This window comes from Micropterus salmoides, unplaced genomic scaffold, assembly GCF_014851395.1.
Source record: "Micropterus salmoides isolate LMB-PRFRI ecotype aquatic unplaced genomic scaffold, ASM1485139v1 Ms_hic_scaffold_15, whole genome shotgun sequence".
Classification (NCBI taxonomy): domain Eukaryota; kingdom Metazoa; phylum Chordata; class Actinopteri; order Centrarchiformes; family Centrarchidae; genus Micropterus; species Micropterus salmoides.
The window spans coordinates 26,902,328-26,916,934 of NW_024040596.1; the positions used below are offsets into that span (position 1 = coordinate 26,902,328).

The 14,607-nt window shown below is 38.4% G+C and overlaps 1 protein-coding gene across 3 annotated transcripts; it reads left to right on the forward strand.

Annotated features, from left to right (window-relative positions):
* Positions 1–30: 30 nt before the first annotated feature.
* On the forward strand, positions 31–13,916 carry LOC119904563 (MOB-like protein phocein). Of its 3 annotated transcripts, XM_038721352.1 has the most exons (9): positions 31–274; positions 2,467–2,622; positions 5,868–5,930; positions 8,145–8,245; positions 9,087–9,129; positions 10,413–10,499; positions 10,588–10,667; positions 12,224–12,335; positions 12,682–13,916. In XM_038721352.1, exons 1-9 carry the CDS (start codon positions 272–274, stop codon positions 12,814–12,816), a joined length of 780 nt encoding a protein of 259 aa, XP_038577280.1. In that variant the 5' UTR covers positions 31–271; the 3' UTR covers positions 12,817–13,916. The 3 variants fall into 3 exon arrangements, with proteins under 3 accessions (XP_038577280.1, XP_038577279.1, XP_038577278.1); XM_038721350.1 differs by lacking the exons at positions 31–274; positions 2,467–2,622 and adding an exon at positions 5,031–5,170; XM_038721351.1 differs by lacking the exons at positions 5,868–5,930; positions 8,145–8,245; positions 9,087–9,129; ... (2 more) ...; positions 12,224–12,335; positions 12,682–13,916 and adding exons at positions 2,747–2,836; positions 2,922–3,139 and having other exon boundaries at positions 118–274.
* Positions 13,917–14,607: the final 691 nt, after the last annotated feature.

Here is a 14,607-nt window from a genome sequence, read left to right on the forward strand (position 1 = left end):
AAGAGAGAAATTACCCCCAAAATACAGTTTATATGTATAAATCTGTCACATTTAACAAACTGTGTAAGTTGTAAAGACGTGTTTTTGCTCTTTGCTTCGCTTTAGGTGTACTAGAAGTTTCTGTTAGGCAGTCAAGTTCAGAACAGGTAGTACGCATGCGCACACTCATTCTGGATATTTCCTCACGTGGAGAGAGTCCCCTCTTTAGTGTGTCACGAAGAAACCGGGGTGCAACTTCACGTCGATTCTCTCAGACCGCTCCCTTCCAGACATGGTAAGAAACTGTTGGTATATACAATGAAAATGTTTTCTAGACCGCTAGCGGATAATTGATCAGGCTTCTTCACGTGGCTGCTAAGTTATCGTTAACGTTAGCTAACGTTACATTAAACATCGACTCACAAGGTCACGCCGAGTGTGAAGGGAGCATATGCTAAACCTTGTGCATATTTATCTTGTAATATACCGTAACTGGAGAAACCTTTAACAGTAGAGGAGTTGTGTATATGTAGTAATGTTAAACTTGCATGTGCAACAACAAGCTCACTGTTAGCTGACACTTTTTCCTGCACTCTGACCGAGTACGAGTTGGGTTTTCTATCATGAAACGGGACATCTGGGACCCAACAGATGTGCAGTGAAATTAATATTATAGTTAACGTTATAGTTGGCTGATTCTGACATCATCCCTGCTGCAGCTACATGTGGATGAATAAAGTGTGTCATTGCATCAGACACGACCAGTATCCAGACTAGTTTGGTGCTGTTGTGTTTTTTTTTTAAATTAAAACTGCCTCATTGTTGCCTTGTTAGTCAGATTAAAAAGTCTTATTGCAGTATGCATGCCCTTGGTCAATGGAAAATGTGAATTACATGCGCGTTTAAACTACTTCCGGCTTCCGATACGTAAACTCTGACCTCATGACGTAACCGTGCGTAGCATTCTTAAGATCAGCGCAGCAGAAATATTTATTTATTATAGCAACTTATTGTGCTGTAACTCTGTTAATATTCTTTACAAACTGTAGATGATAAATGCATAATAATGCGTGATTTCACTAGAGTAGAAGTATAGCGGGAATAAATAGGGCTGGGCAACAAAACATTAATAATTATCGCGATATAATTTTCCTCTAACAATATAATAAATGTTCAATAAATGTTAGATTTAATGCATTCGAATCATGAATGAATAAGCACTTCATTTTTCTATTAAGGTATTGATTTTGTTGAAGATAAAAAGGTACAGAAATTTTTTAAAATTATTTCACCCATGCATATTTGTTGAAAAAAGATTTTATTTTGAATGCTCTCCCTCAAATTTGTGAAGTAATCCACTGTTTGGCATCAAGTGTTTGTTCTGACCATAGTTTTAAAGTGGTTTCTTCAACTTTCACTCAGGAGCAAAAATCAGTCTTTAAACTTGAAAGAAGTAATTATTTGACATTAATCCATATAATTATTGATATTGAATGACATTACATTTTTTATCGTGAAAACATTTTTGGCATATCTTAAAATCTGCAGGATGAGAACAGTTCATGCAGCTGACAGTTAGAAAATGTGAGGTTAATAATCATCTTATGCAACTTGTACCGCCTCCATAAAGTCCTGCAGGGAGAACCTTCTGGAAAACTGGCCAAATTGGCCTTGTATGTTATCTTGTAGTGTTAAAAACCTGGAGGACATTGTGGCTCAAGGCCTCAAGGCTGTTATCAATGCTTAGTGTTTGTAACTGGATTTTTGCAACTTGAACTGACTCCCTAAAATTCTAATTTGCCTCTGAAGTTATCGTCAAAGTATTTCACCAGCAGTCCTTGTCCTTTGCTGCCTCTGCTTAAACCACTCACAGTAAATAAGTAACTCTACCTCCTTGTTTAGCCATCTACTGAATCTGATCAGTCAACAAGCTGGGACCTGTCCTTTGTCTCCACCCCCCCCCCCCCCTTTTAACTCCCACCACCTCTTTGCCAAACAACCTTCAGCCCAAGGTTACTCGTACATCTGCTGGTACCAGTCTGTTGGCAGCTGGTGTGTTAAATCTTTATAAAGCTGCAGTCCTACACATTCATCTGCTGCTTGTGACTTTAGACGTTGCTGGAAATATTTGCTGCTATAATGAAGAAATGCTGACTTCCATTACGCTGAGCTTTTGCAATAATTGACTTCACAAAGGCAGCTTCTGTGGAAAAGCTGCCCCACCCCCTAATGAATCATTCCTGTTTTTTAGTTGGTTTAACTAAACCCGGAGCTTGTGCATTTTGAAGTGTAGTTGAGGAGTTGTTAAATTATATAGCAGCAGCTCACTGCTTTTGGATTTTGGGTAACACAAGCTCTGACTCAAGACGGCCCCCTTGTGGTATTATTGGGTTCTCTCTAATCAAGGCTACATTCGCTGGTGTAACAAAAGTCAAATGTCATTTGATAGTAATTTATATTATTTCCTCTCTTTGTATTCACTTGCAGGCCTTCAGAAAATTCCTCCCCTTGTTCGACCGGGTGCTGGTGGAGCGCTTCACTGCAGAGACGGTAACGAAGGGGGGCATCATGCTGCCGGAGAAGTCTCAAGGCAAAGTGCTGCAGGCCACCGTCGTGGCAGTAGGACCTGGCTCTGTAAATCAGGTGATGACCTATTCTCTGCCTTGTACCAGAGCACATTTTCTGGGGGAAACATTAGAGATACAAAGCTGCTATAAGGAATGTGGGGTTTTACAGACGACTAACGTTTTGACTTTTTCTTTTCTAGAAGGGGAACTTGCAGCCAGTCAGTGTGAAGGTTGGAGAGAAAGTACTCCTACCAGAATACGGTGGAACTAAAGTCAGTCTGGAGGACAAGGTGCGGTACAGTTTACTTTCTGAATCAGTTGTATCCTTTTGTGCCTTCATTGGTTAATTCCTTGTTTTCTTATTCTATGCTGTAGGAATACTTCCTGTTCCGTGATGGAGATATCCTTGGTAAATACGTCGAATGAGTCTTCGTAGTTTTGTTGCTGTAGATTGTGTCAAGTCCTTGTCATCATCCCCGAGAGAAGAAATTAAGTTGCCTCTTTCATTTCTGTTTTTTTTCTCATTTCTATGTTATTACAATTGTAAATAATTCACATTTTGTTAAAATAATAAAGGTGAACTGTTGAATTTTTGTCTCAGTCTACAGTTGAATACTTTAAAGTCAAGGTTCATTTACTGGCCTTTTCTGTAGCTTTTGACTGCATCCCACGGCCATCGTCAGTGAGTAGAACTTGGTTACTGTTAAGACTAGATGAACGCCACATGCGATAGATAAATCAGAAACGGACATGACTTGCAAAGATAGATATTAGTGCACAGTTGAGGACAATCAGATTTTGTGAGCATAAGGTAGGTGGATATGAGATACAGTGTATATACAATATGTACAGCTACTAAATTAAAAAATTCAGTATTAGTCATTAAATTCACTGTTGCACAGGGATTGTTCCTAATAATGTGTGCCTGGAGTGCACTGCTGATCAGAGTGAATAAAAATAGTTTTTCTGTTTATATTCTAGTGTTCCATTACATATAAATAATTTTTATTTAAATAAATGAAAGTATTTTAATCGTGTGCACGTGTATCAGTCACAGGAGCAGAGTACATTTCCATAATTATGTTTGCATACTTGGTACCATATCTGGTTTATGAGAACCAGATGAGAAGATATTTTAACACTATATTGAAGTTAAATGCTGATATATATGAGAAAATTTTGAGCATTAAACAATCTCCTTATTCTGGAGACGTTTTCTGCGTCAGTTTATGGTGGAATATTCAGGTTGCAGGTGACAATGCAAAATATATAAAAATATAACAGAATATAATGCAGTGGTCAGTAGCTTGTCTATACGTTGCCAAGTTGCTTTTTTTCCCGACAATACACATTTGTTTATTCTATATTTAAATTGCATGTTTTCTCATCGTGCACATAAACCTTTCTCAAAGCATTTTCATTTGTTATTTAACATTTCTTGGTACAAGCTGTTATCCAGTTTGTTAACAGTTTTTAACAAATGCTTCCAAAAACGCCTCCTCAGTGTAAATGACACCTATGATTATAAGTAGGGCTGGGCGATATATCCAAAAATGTTAGCACAATAGGAAATTTCACATCATCCAATATTGATAATTATCACAAAAAATATCAAGTCAAATTTCTTTCACGTTTAAAGGCTTAATGCTCTTGAATGAAAGTTGAAGAAATCAGATGGTTAATTGTGGTTTTAAACTTTTCCTTATGGTCAGAACAAACACATGATGCCAAACAGTGTCTTTCCCCCAAAAAATCTTAATGTAAACAATGAGTGTTCAAATGAATTAAATCAAACATTTCTTAAACCTTTATTGAAAATATGTTATATTGTTATTGAGGAAAATTATATTACGATAATTATATCGTTATTGTGTCATTGCCAATCCCTAATTAAACTACAATATAAGCAAATGTGCACTTAGTTCATCTTAACCCTCTACTGCATAGCGTTGCCATCAGGCAACATATTACTTTTTTGGATCTCACAGCTACCCACAGATTTTTTTTTTAAATGTATATATTTGACATTGATCATGACATGTCAGAAGGCAATGAGATGGACAAATTGATATGATGCAGTTGTGTGTTTTTGTGTATGTGCTTGTGTAGCATCATCATTAAATATTTTGTGGTCAAATATATATCTAAATAAGTAGTCAGTCAGACTAGTTTTTATTCTCATTCAAATCCTACATTGCACAAAGATTCTGCAAATCTGAGAACAGTCTGGAGAAGAAGCCAATGGTGGGATATTAAGGAAAATAATTTTCAATTGAACCAAGTACCAGTTCCTAACAAATTTTGAGAAAGTATTTCATTTTTCTTTGTGACTTAAAACAATTACTGCATATTATACCATAAAATCTGCTGTGTGTGTGTGGGGGGGGTAATTGTTAATTTATTATCTCAAATCTACCAGAAAATAGGATAAAATAAAACATAATTCATCCAGTAGAGTACAGTAAAATGTACTGTAAAAAACTGTCTGCCCTTTCGTGTTCAGGACACATCCGAGTCCGCTGCTACAACACAGCTGCTGACGAACATCCGGGTATTCTGTCGAGATGGTCATGGCGGAGGGTACTGCAGTTCTCAGGAGGAATCGGCCTGGAACCAAGGCGAAGGTGCGTTTCTCCGCTGCAGGAATACTTCAACATTACTCCAAATGCGTCCCTACAGCTCTGCGATGCCGCCTCATTTGAGTGGTGTTATTCCTCTACGCGTCTTTTGTCGACAACTTGGTCGCAGGCAACATTTAGTCTGGGCCTGACCTGGAAATGACCAGCTTGCTTAGCTACCGTTAGCCGTTGCTCCGGTCTAGTTCCTGAAGTAACGTTAAATGACTAGGGGGGTTTAATCTACATTTCGAGGCCCTGCATGACAATCGTATGATGCTAACATAATCAAATACCCAATTTAATCATTTGAGTTCACACACGATCGTCAAACGCACACCGTGTCTAACTTATAACCCAGCTTTAGCGTTAATGCTACCAAGTTAGCAGTTTGCAGGAAGCAGTCGCACCCCAGCTGACGTTACCTAAATATAGCTAGCGCCAGGCTAGCTTCGTAACGTTAGCTGTGAGGAACGTAGGAATCAGAATTGCTGCCAACTTTGATAAAGTCTCTGAGCAAAGCTTTGCTTGTGATCAAACTTCAAATCGTTTACGCCGTATGTCATTTGTCATATCTGTTGTAACGTTTCCTGAATCCTGTTGAGTTAGCGACAGGTGACAGCTGTGTGTTAGCATTGTTTGTGCTACAAGACTAGCTTTGTGCACTTATGAGTGAAGACTAAAATTATCCTCCCTCCATGTGTAGGATTTCTACAACTGGCCGGATGAATCATTTGAAGAGATGGACAGCACCCTGGCTGTCCAACAGGTGTGTTGTCATCATGGTGTGTGTGTGTGTAGACTCCCGGAAGTGCATGCTGTTACTGTTTTTATTAATTGAGTCTAGGTAATAACTGGGCATAATTGATGAAATCATTTAATTTGATGGTATGTATGATACATGTGAGTCTTTTTTACATATTATTATCTCTAAGCAGTGAGCAACAGTAGCACCAGCCACCAGCCAAATGCTGTTAAAATATGCAGATGTCTGGTATATTTACATCACTCACCAGCCAAAAAACAATGGTAATCTATCGAGTGTCTGGTACAGACACTAGGCATTCACTAGCCATTTGGTAGGTGGATAAAACAGTAAATTTTGCGCCTTGTCTCGGAGTATAAACAATCATTTGTAGATCAGTATGATGGCCAGGCTAAGTTCAGAAAAGTTTAAGTTCATATATTTTCCCAGGTGTGTCTTTTGACAATATCAACTTTATTTCAGACAAATAGGTCCATATCAGTAAAATAAAATAAAATGAGAGACGATACAAGGAGACACAGTACAGAAATATGTACAAGATCATGTCATTTCATATTCCAGGGATTTAAAATGCATACAGACATTTGTTCCCATTTGTCCAAAAACAAGAGGAATACCTTGTGTCACTTAGTGCAGGCTCTGTTAAAATCATTATGATTTTATTTTTTTACTTAAGCGTGAAGGGTGGGAAACATTATTATCACAAACATGACTTGCACTTGTCCATCTTGGGATCTTAAGCAAGATTCTGAATGCATCATTGAATGCCACCTCAGCCTTTTTACTATTTACTATAATTGCACCACAGGTGGGCTGTATAAACGGGAGTACAGTAGGCTTTAGTATGCCAGCATATTGGCTTGTCAATACAGTTTGCTGGCGCTGCATATCGTCATCGTGACACAAATGACCCCTGATTATATGACTCAAATATCTTACTTTATTTAGCTCTTAATCTGCCATAAAAATAAGGAAAATTATTTCTTCTCCTTTGTTTTTGCAATCATGATAACACTCTTCTTAGAGTTAAATCTGATGTCATGCTGCACACCATAACTTGAGCAGACTGCTGAAAGCCAGTACTATATGTACACTGAGATGACAGGAGGAATGTTTACTGTAATTCCTTCTCTTGTCCATACTTGCCATGAAGAGATCCCATCCTAACACTAGTTCAGTGTAAGCGAGGGGGGATACATCCGCTTTCCTAATTGAGTGAAAACATTCATTCCTAAAGTCAGCTGAGGTTTATGTAGAGCTTATTTAATTAAAGTCAGGTTAGAGAGAGAGTTAGCCAAACCTAGTGAGTACCCTCCAAAGTTAGTCTTTTTAGTACGACACACACACTTTGTGTTACTGTTGCTCTGCTGCAGCACAGCAAGGAAACACAAAGAGGGAATTTCACACTTTAAGGGACCAGCTGTGGACCTCACATCTGGTCTGTGAGGAAATGGGAAGAGAGTAGGGTCACCATAATTCAGTTGTGTCTCTTATGTTAGCGGTCTCTTATTTTATTTTACCGTATTTAAGTGTTAACATAATGTTTTTGGTCAGGTAGAAATTAGCTAAATATTCTTTCTTGCAGAGTGTTTGGTGCAAAAAAATAAATACTATACACAATCGCCTTTAAAAAAAATACAACCTGCTTGATGTTACAGGTGCAGCTGATGTTATAGAAGCTTTCATTTACAATTTATTAGCTGTATAAAACCAGATGAAACAGATTGTAATATTCTCTGGAATAAGTCTGATTTATGAACCTCTTCTGGTGTTGGTGAGAGTATTTAGAATAATATAAATTCATTTATTCATTCATGTATTTTTTAAAATTCTTTTCCCGCTCGGGATTAAAAGTTAATTGTACTTGTCAATTGTATTAATTGTCATCTTCATTGAGAAACACAAATCACTAAATACAACAAGCTGAAAACTGCTTAGCTCCAACGTTAGGTACAGTTTTATAAGATAATGTTCTGTGTAGCCAGTTAATACCTGATCATTTCACTTGCAGATTTTTCACACATAAGATCCTGTTCACCTCTCATTCTGAGCGGAAATCATTTTAAATTTTATGTAGTAGCTTTGCTTTTATACTTCAGTAGTAGAAAAGTTATTTTTACCACAAACAGCCTGACTGTAGAATAATTACAGTTAGTGTAGATATTATTACCAGTGTATTACTTTTATACTAAAGTGTGTTTGATGGTTCTGTTTCAGTACATTCAGCAGAACATCAGATCAGATTGCTCCAATATCGACAAAATCCTGGAGCCTCCGGAGGGTCAGGACGAAGGCGTGTGGAAGTACGAGCACCTCAGGTATGTTAAAGTTTGATTCAAAATGTTTTGGGGACATTTTCATATGTCCTTGGATGGTTCAGGGCTTGTGGATTTTACTTTTCTTTGAACACTTGAATTTAGTCATTCTTCCCAATTCAGCAAAACAGTGTTTATAATATCGATGACAAAGAAAAACAATCAATACAGTTAGACTTAAAAAAGCCTGTCATTTTGCAGTGGACCGTAGATATCCTAGATTAGAGGATCAAGGCTAAAAGAAATAAAACTAAAACAATATCTACAAGGTAAAATTTAAATAAAACCAACAATATCCTAAAAGCAAAATATGCCTGGATTAGCTCTCAAAATAAAATAAAAATGTCAAAATTGACTTATGAATGACATTAATTAATAAAAATGCAGGAAGGGATAGCTGCTCCACGGACTTAAGTGATCCATTTAAAGTTTGTATGACTGATCCTCTTGTATAAAAGTTAAGCAGTTAAGAGGATTAATCGTTGAGCTAACAATGAAGCAACTGTTACAGCATTCAACCTTATGTTACAAAAGTTATGCTCTGCTGAAGGTTCCTACAGATATTGCCATTAATGGGTTTATTGTTTTGTTAAAGATTAATGAGAACACTTCAAACACAGATGTCCTGGGTTTGTGGATTTCTAGAGGAAAGTTTCACATGATCATGATTATTAAAGGGAGAGAAGGTGCGGTATAGATGCTCTCAGCCTTTAACTAACCTGTAATCCCTTCCCAATACATTTGTTTGACCAATATCTGGTTGCAGAAGCAGAAATCGTAGATGGATCTGATTATTCTTTCATGTTTTTCTTTTAACTCTGCTGCTGTTCTGTCCTATTCATAGGCAGTTCTGCCTGGAGCTCAATGGACTAGCTGTAAAACTGCAGGTAAGTGATCTAAGATGTACCAGAGATCTATATAATTATACATAGATAAAGATATCCATCCATCCATCCTGATTTGACGATGCTTAAGAATTAGGGATGCACCGAATGTTCAGCAAAAGAAACACTTTTGGTGTTCGGCCCAATATGTCAAAAGACGGACTAAATTTTACCGAACAATTAGGTTTACATGTCGGCTGTGTGGAAGCATTTTAAAGTGTCCAAGAAAGACGCAAAAATCAGAGACACTGTTCTGCCTGACCCGCTTTGAGTGTTTCTGTCACTCCTTTGTGAGAAGGCGATTAAGCTAGCCACACCTAAATTTGGAGTGCACACGTATTCAAGCCTTTACGGTAAATCCACTGAAATGGCCCAGTGCGAGCTGACAGGCAGGTTAGAGACTTGGTCAGGTTTCTGTCTTTACAAAGACAAGTGTTGCAGTATGAGAGTCCTACATGAAGAGAGGCTGTGAAGTCTTCATGTTGCATGATACGAGAACCACATACAACATTATTTATCAAGTTGGGTCGGACTTACACATGTGACAACGTCCGGTTTTCAAAATAAGGTGTCTATACGGTATGGCAATAAGACTAATTGGGTTATATTCTCAGAAAGTATAACATATTACATGTCCATTAAAAGTAAAGGGACACATGTAATTTACTTTACTGGACCCTCTCGGACCTTGGACCCACGCACCATGGTCTCTCCAGATCCTGTGGGAAACATTGACTAAAAAGCACATTTTGACTATTTAATTTGTGCAACCCAAAAAAAGGGCAAAATAAATGTAAAAAAAGTGAATGTACTTGTTCAGTATTGGGCACATTTTTTCATTATTTTCGGCTTCGGCCAAGAATTTTCATTTCTGTGCATCCCTATTAAGGATTTTGTCTCAATTTTGTGTCCGTATCAAAAGGAAATATTTCAATTAAATGCAATTTAAAGTTTTTAAAGAAAAAAGATGATTTGGTTTACCTGTTTTGTAAAGGGGACCCCAAAATCAATGATTTTCTTCATACTGTAGGAGTCTGCTGTTAAATTTGTGGAAGAAATCAATTTTACATTCAAAATTTCACAGTCAGATCTGCACAAAATAACCACGACAATGTCAATTTACAGTATAGTACACTGAATAAAGTCGCTGTTCAGTATCACAAATTGATGAAAAAGGGGAGAGGACAGGTAGGTCCTTCCATCTAAGGTGTTGTTTAAGGTGTATTCATTAGGTTTTGTGTCAACGTCATGTCAGCTGTAGTGAATGCTCGTCTTTCCTCCTCCAGAGTGAGTGCCATCCAGACACCTGCACCCAGATGACAGCCACAGAACAGTGGATCTTTTTATGTGCTGCCCACAAAACACCCAAAGAGGTGAGCCAAGATGGCGTGATTTATTTGTCTCTGCCTTTGTGTGAGGTAAGATGAATAAACATGTGTTGTGCTGCTGTTGCATCCACAGTGCCCTGCCATTGATTACACCAGGCACACGCTGGACGGAGCTGCCTGTCTTCTCAATAGCAACAAATACTTCCCCAGCAGGTCAGTCCTCTTCCTTACAGCTGCAATAATTGTGTAATTTATTTTTTGGCCGCTTGGGGGCAAAGTCCTGAGGGAAATATCTGTCTCTTTAGCTGCTAAATGCTCAGCTGTGTTCACTAGCTAGTAGTTTGTATTATGCTTTGGCATTATTGTTGTTATACATTCATGCCAATAAAGCTAATTTGAATTGAATAGTCTCTAACAGCTAACTGGACAGATTAACAATGAGTCATGTTTGTGGAGTACCGACTCTCTTAGGAGATTTCAATCCCCCAGATCACTCTGATGGACTTTATGTGATCTGGTGCATTCACACGTGGTTGGTCCCATTTCCCGAGTTGGGAAGGCGCTCTGCCTGCCTTTTGTGCATTTAGGATCTTTTTAAATTGTTATGTGGAAACAACATGGAAGCTACAAAGATGTGTTGTATTTTAGAGCGTTGATGAAACACAACATTTTGATGATGTTTGTTAGCACTAAAATATTGCTTTACGGTAGGAAACAAATTCAAGATCAACATGGCCGACGTTCTCTCAGCTCAGAGGAGCAATTGTGATTGTGTCATTAGGAGAAACACTGTTCGGTCATCGTATGAATCAGTATAGATTCATTGGCAGCCAAAAGAAAGGCTTTCTTAAAGATGATGGAAATATGGCATTTGTTTCATGTATTAATTTAAGGAAGGTTTCAGTCTCATCGCTCCACAGAAACTTAATGTCACCTACTTCATGTACGTTATGATGTATTCGCTGAATCAGTTTCCACTGGACTTTATTCTTTGTAGTGATACGCCAACTTTTGCACCTGCATTAAGCATAAAAACATTTTTTGAATGTGCGGCATCTCCACTCAGGTTTGCGCATAAAAAAAACAGCTGGATGTAAACCATAGACCATAGTATATAAGAAGTGGACGTAGTCATCATGACGTCACCTGTTGGTTTTTGGACTCCCGTTTTGAACCCTTGAGTTTGGCGCAGGTTAAATTTACACAGTGCTGTGGGTATGAGTCACTCTAGCCTGATTGACATGGTAACTACTTGTCAATCATAGATAATCCCGCCCTGAAACATCCCCTGCTATATGTTCTGTTTTCCTCTAAATGGGACCATAATTTACTAAATGAACATCATGTTGTGTTGAAGAAGACTTGAAACGAGTGTCTGAGACCATAAACTCATCAGGACAGTGTTTACTGAGGTAATTACTCACAATGATTTTAGTACGCGAAGCTTCTTCTAGATTATTTAATGGGTTCATCAGTGCATCGTTTAAGAAGTACTTTTGCCCGTAACGGGATCAGCTGTGTATGTTGATAGATGAGATATTTATTCGTCCTTTCGGAAATTCATAGTGTGTCATACAGCAAACATCAGACGAACATCAATAGACCAACAACCAGACAACTGCTTTCCCAACACAAACATCACCCGAGTGCTATACAAGTTATCCTAAGGTGCAGCTCCCCGACACCAAGTTAACTCATGACTGACGTTACAGCCCAAGAAGCTTCCTGCTTGATGTAAACCCCACTTATTGTCTGATTTGTCTTTCTAGGGTGAGCATCAAGGAGTCATCAGTGGCCAAACTGGGCTCTGTCTGTCGTCGCATCTATAGGATATTCTCTCATGCCTACTTCCACCACCGCCAGATATTTGATAAGTATGAGGTAAGTTTCATTAGAAATATTTTACAAATCAATTACACCAACTTATTTTCAAGAGTATTCCTTTGCCATCACTGACTGGAATGTTGTTGTTAGGTATTTTCTTAAATTCAAACTTTGTATCAAAGACATGAGGACATAATGAGTGTAATCTTCATGTTGATAAATATTAGCCCCATGCACAGTCATTTCTAAACTAGATCCCAATGCAACTGTTACATGACTCCGTTTTTAACCTTCCTCAGAGCACCATGAACTGATTTAAACTGTTAAAACGACAAGACAGGCACAGTCAGGATGCTACAATTGCAGTATTACAGTGTTCTTTTTCTTTTTTTTATGTGATCAGAATGAAACGTTCCTGTGTCACCGGTTCACTCGCTTCGTAATGAAGTACAACCTGATGTCTAAGGACAACCTGATCGTGCCCATTCTGGAGGAGGAAGTGCAGAACACCTCATCAGCTGGGGAGAGCGAGGCCTAAGATACAGCTGCTGCCATAAAGGAGACACATGTAAAAACACATTACAGAGATACATTCACACATCCTGCATAGACAGGACACACACACACACACACACACACACACCCACACCAGTGTATTACACTGTCTATGTCCTTCCACCCTTGTGTCTATCTCAAAGGAAGTAAGGGTAAAGAGTGTTCAGCCATGCCTCTGTCCAATCTTATTCACAATGTGTCTCTCTGGAGTTAAGCAGTTGTTTCTTGATACAGCTCTGCGCTCACACTACTCCTTTAGGGGAATCCTCTTTTCCTTTTAATCTTCTTTAAGCAGCTGGATTTGCAAAAAAACCCCTATGTAATCATGGTGACCTGTATTGTTGACAAAGGCACACACTGACAGCCCCCCCGTATCTGTATATAACCCCCACTCCCCCTCTCTCTTAATTCACTATCATATTTTCTGATGGTGCTTCACTTTTTCTCGTGTCTGCTTCTGTTCTCTATTTGCTTGTGTTGCCTACCAGCCTTGTTTGTTTTTGGGGGGTGTCCCATTTAAAAATGGATCACTACATTAGCCCGCTGACTTAATAATGCTATTAAAACACAATGTAGGTGTGTGGCTTGTGTGGTAGTGAACAAAGAAAAACTTAAAATCTCTAGCTTTGTACGTGTACTAGAAGTCAGATATTCTTAGTGTTTGGCCTCTGAAACATCAGAGTATTTAGGAAGGCTTGTTGGTTACCTGATCCTGCTTTGTGACATGCCCCCATTTTAATATGGTGTAAAATGTGCCTGATAGTCCCCTTTTCTTTGACATAATAGTAACTAAAATCGTGACATTATGGGAAGAAACTGTGCTGCAGTAAGCCAGTTTTTAACTGCTTTAAGCATTTGATGAGTAAATACAAGGACTGAGGGAATATCAGCTACATTTAAGTATCTTGAGCACAACCTCACTACTTTTACCCTCTCTCTCTCATTAAGTTATTTTGTGGGAGGAGTCTTGTCAACCCAACCCACTTGTTTTTGTTTTGTTGTTTTTTTAAATGAACTAAAAATTTTGTTACTGTTGACATTTTCATTATGTCTGTTAATAATAAAAGACGTATTATTCTGGTGGGTGTGTGAAGATTTTATTCAGTGATGCAGTGTTAACGTCAGGATTAATTAAAGAGGTAATATAATGCTTGCCACTCATATTGTGTTATCTTTCTGTGTGCTTGTAATAGGTTTGCAAAGGGATCTGCCATCTCCCACAGAAAATACTGCTCCTGAACTGCCTGAAAACGGCTCCATTGTAGTCCAGCCTTTACTTCAGTAACACGTGTCATAATGCTCGCCTAGCCGCTAGTGTTATACGTCCTCAAACGCCTAAATATCCTCTCTAAAATAACGTTCCATACCCTCCAGGCAGTCAATAGACAAAGTTGTTACCATCCTCTAGAGACAGTTGAATCGTTTCGTATGAAAGATAAGTGTTACAGACTAAACTTACCACTGTGAAACGTCTCGCTCCAGTCTAGGTTGCGAAGCTGGTTCGGATTCTGCCTGTGTTTTCGGGTTTGTGTACAGTTGAACCAAAGCCAGTTACCCACTGAAGCGGGTTTGTTTTGATCACACAACCTTGCTTGATCACATGGCCTACTCTGCTACGGATTGGCTTGTAGTCCTTACCTAGGTACTGCACATGTGCAACTCCCAACAAAGATCTAATAGAATTGAGATTCTTCACTCTTTAGCTAAAATGGAGCGTTCAAGCAATGTTCAGTTAGTGTTGGGCAATAAAACTATTGCAATTTAATTTTCCTCA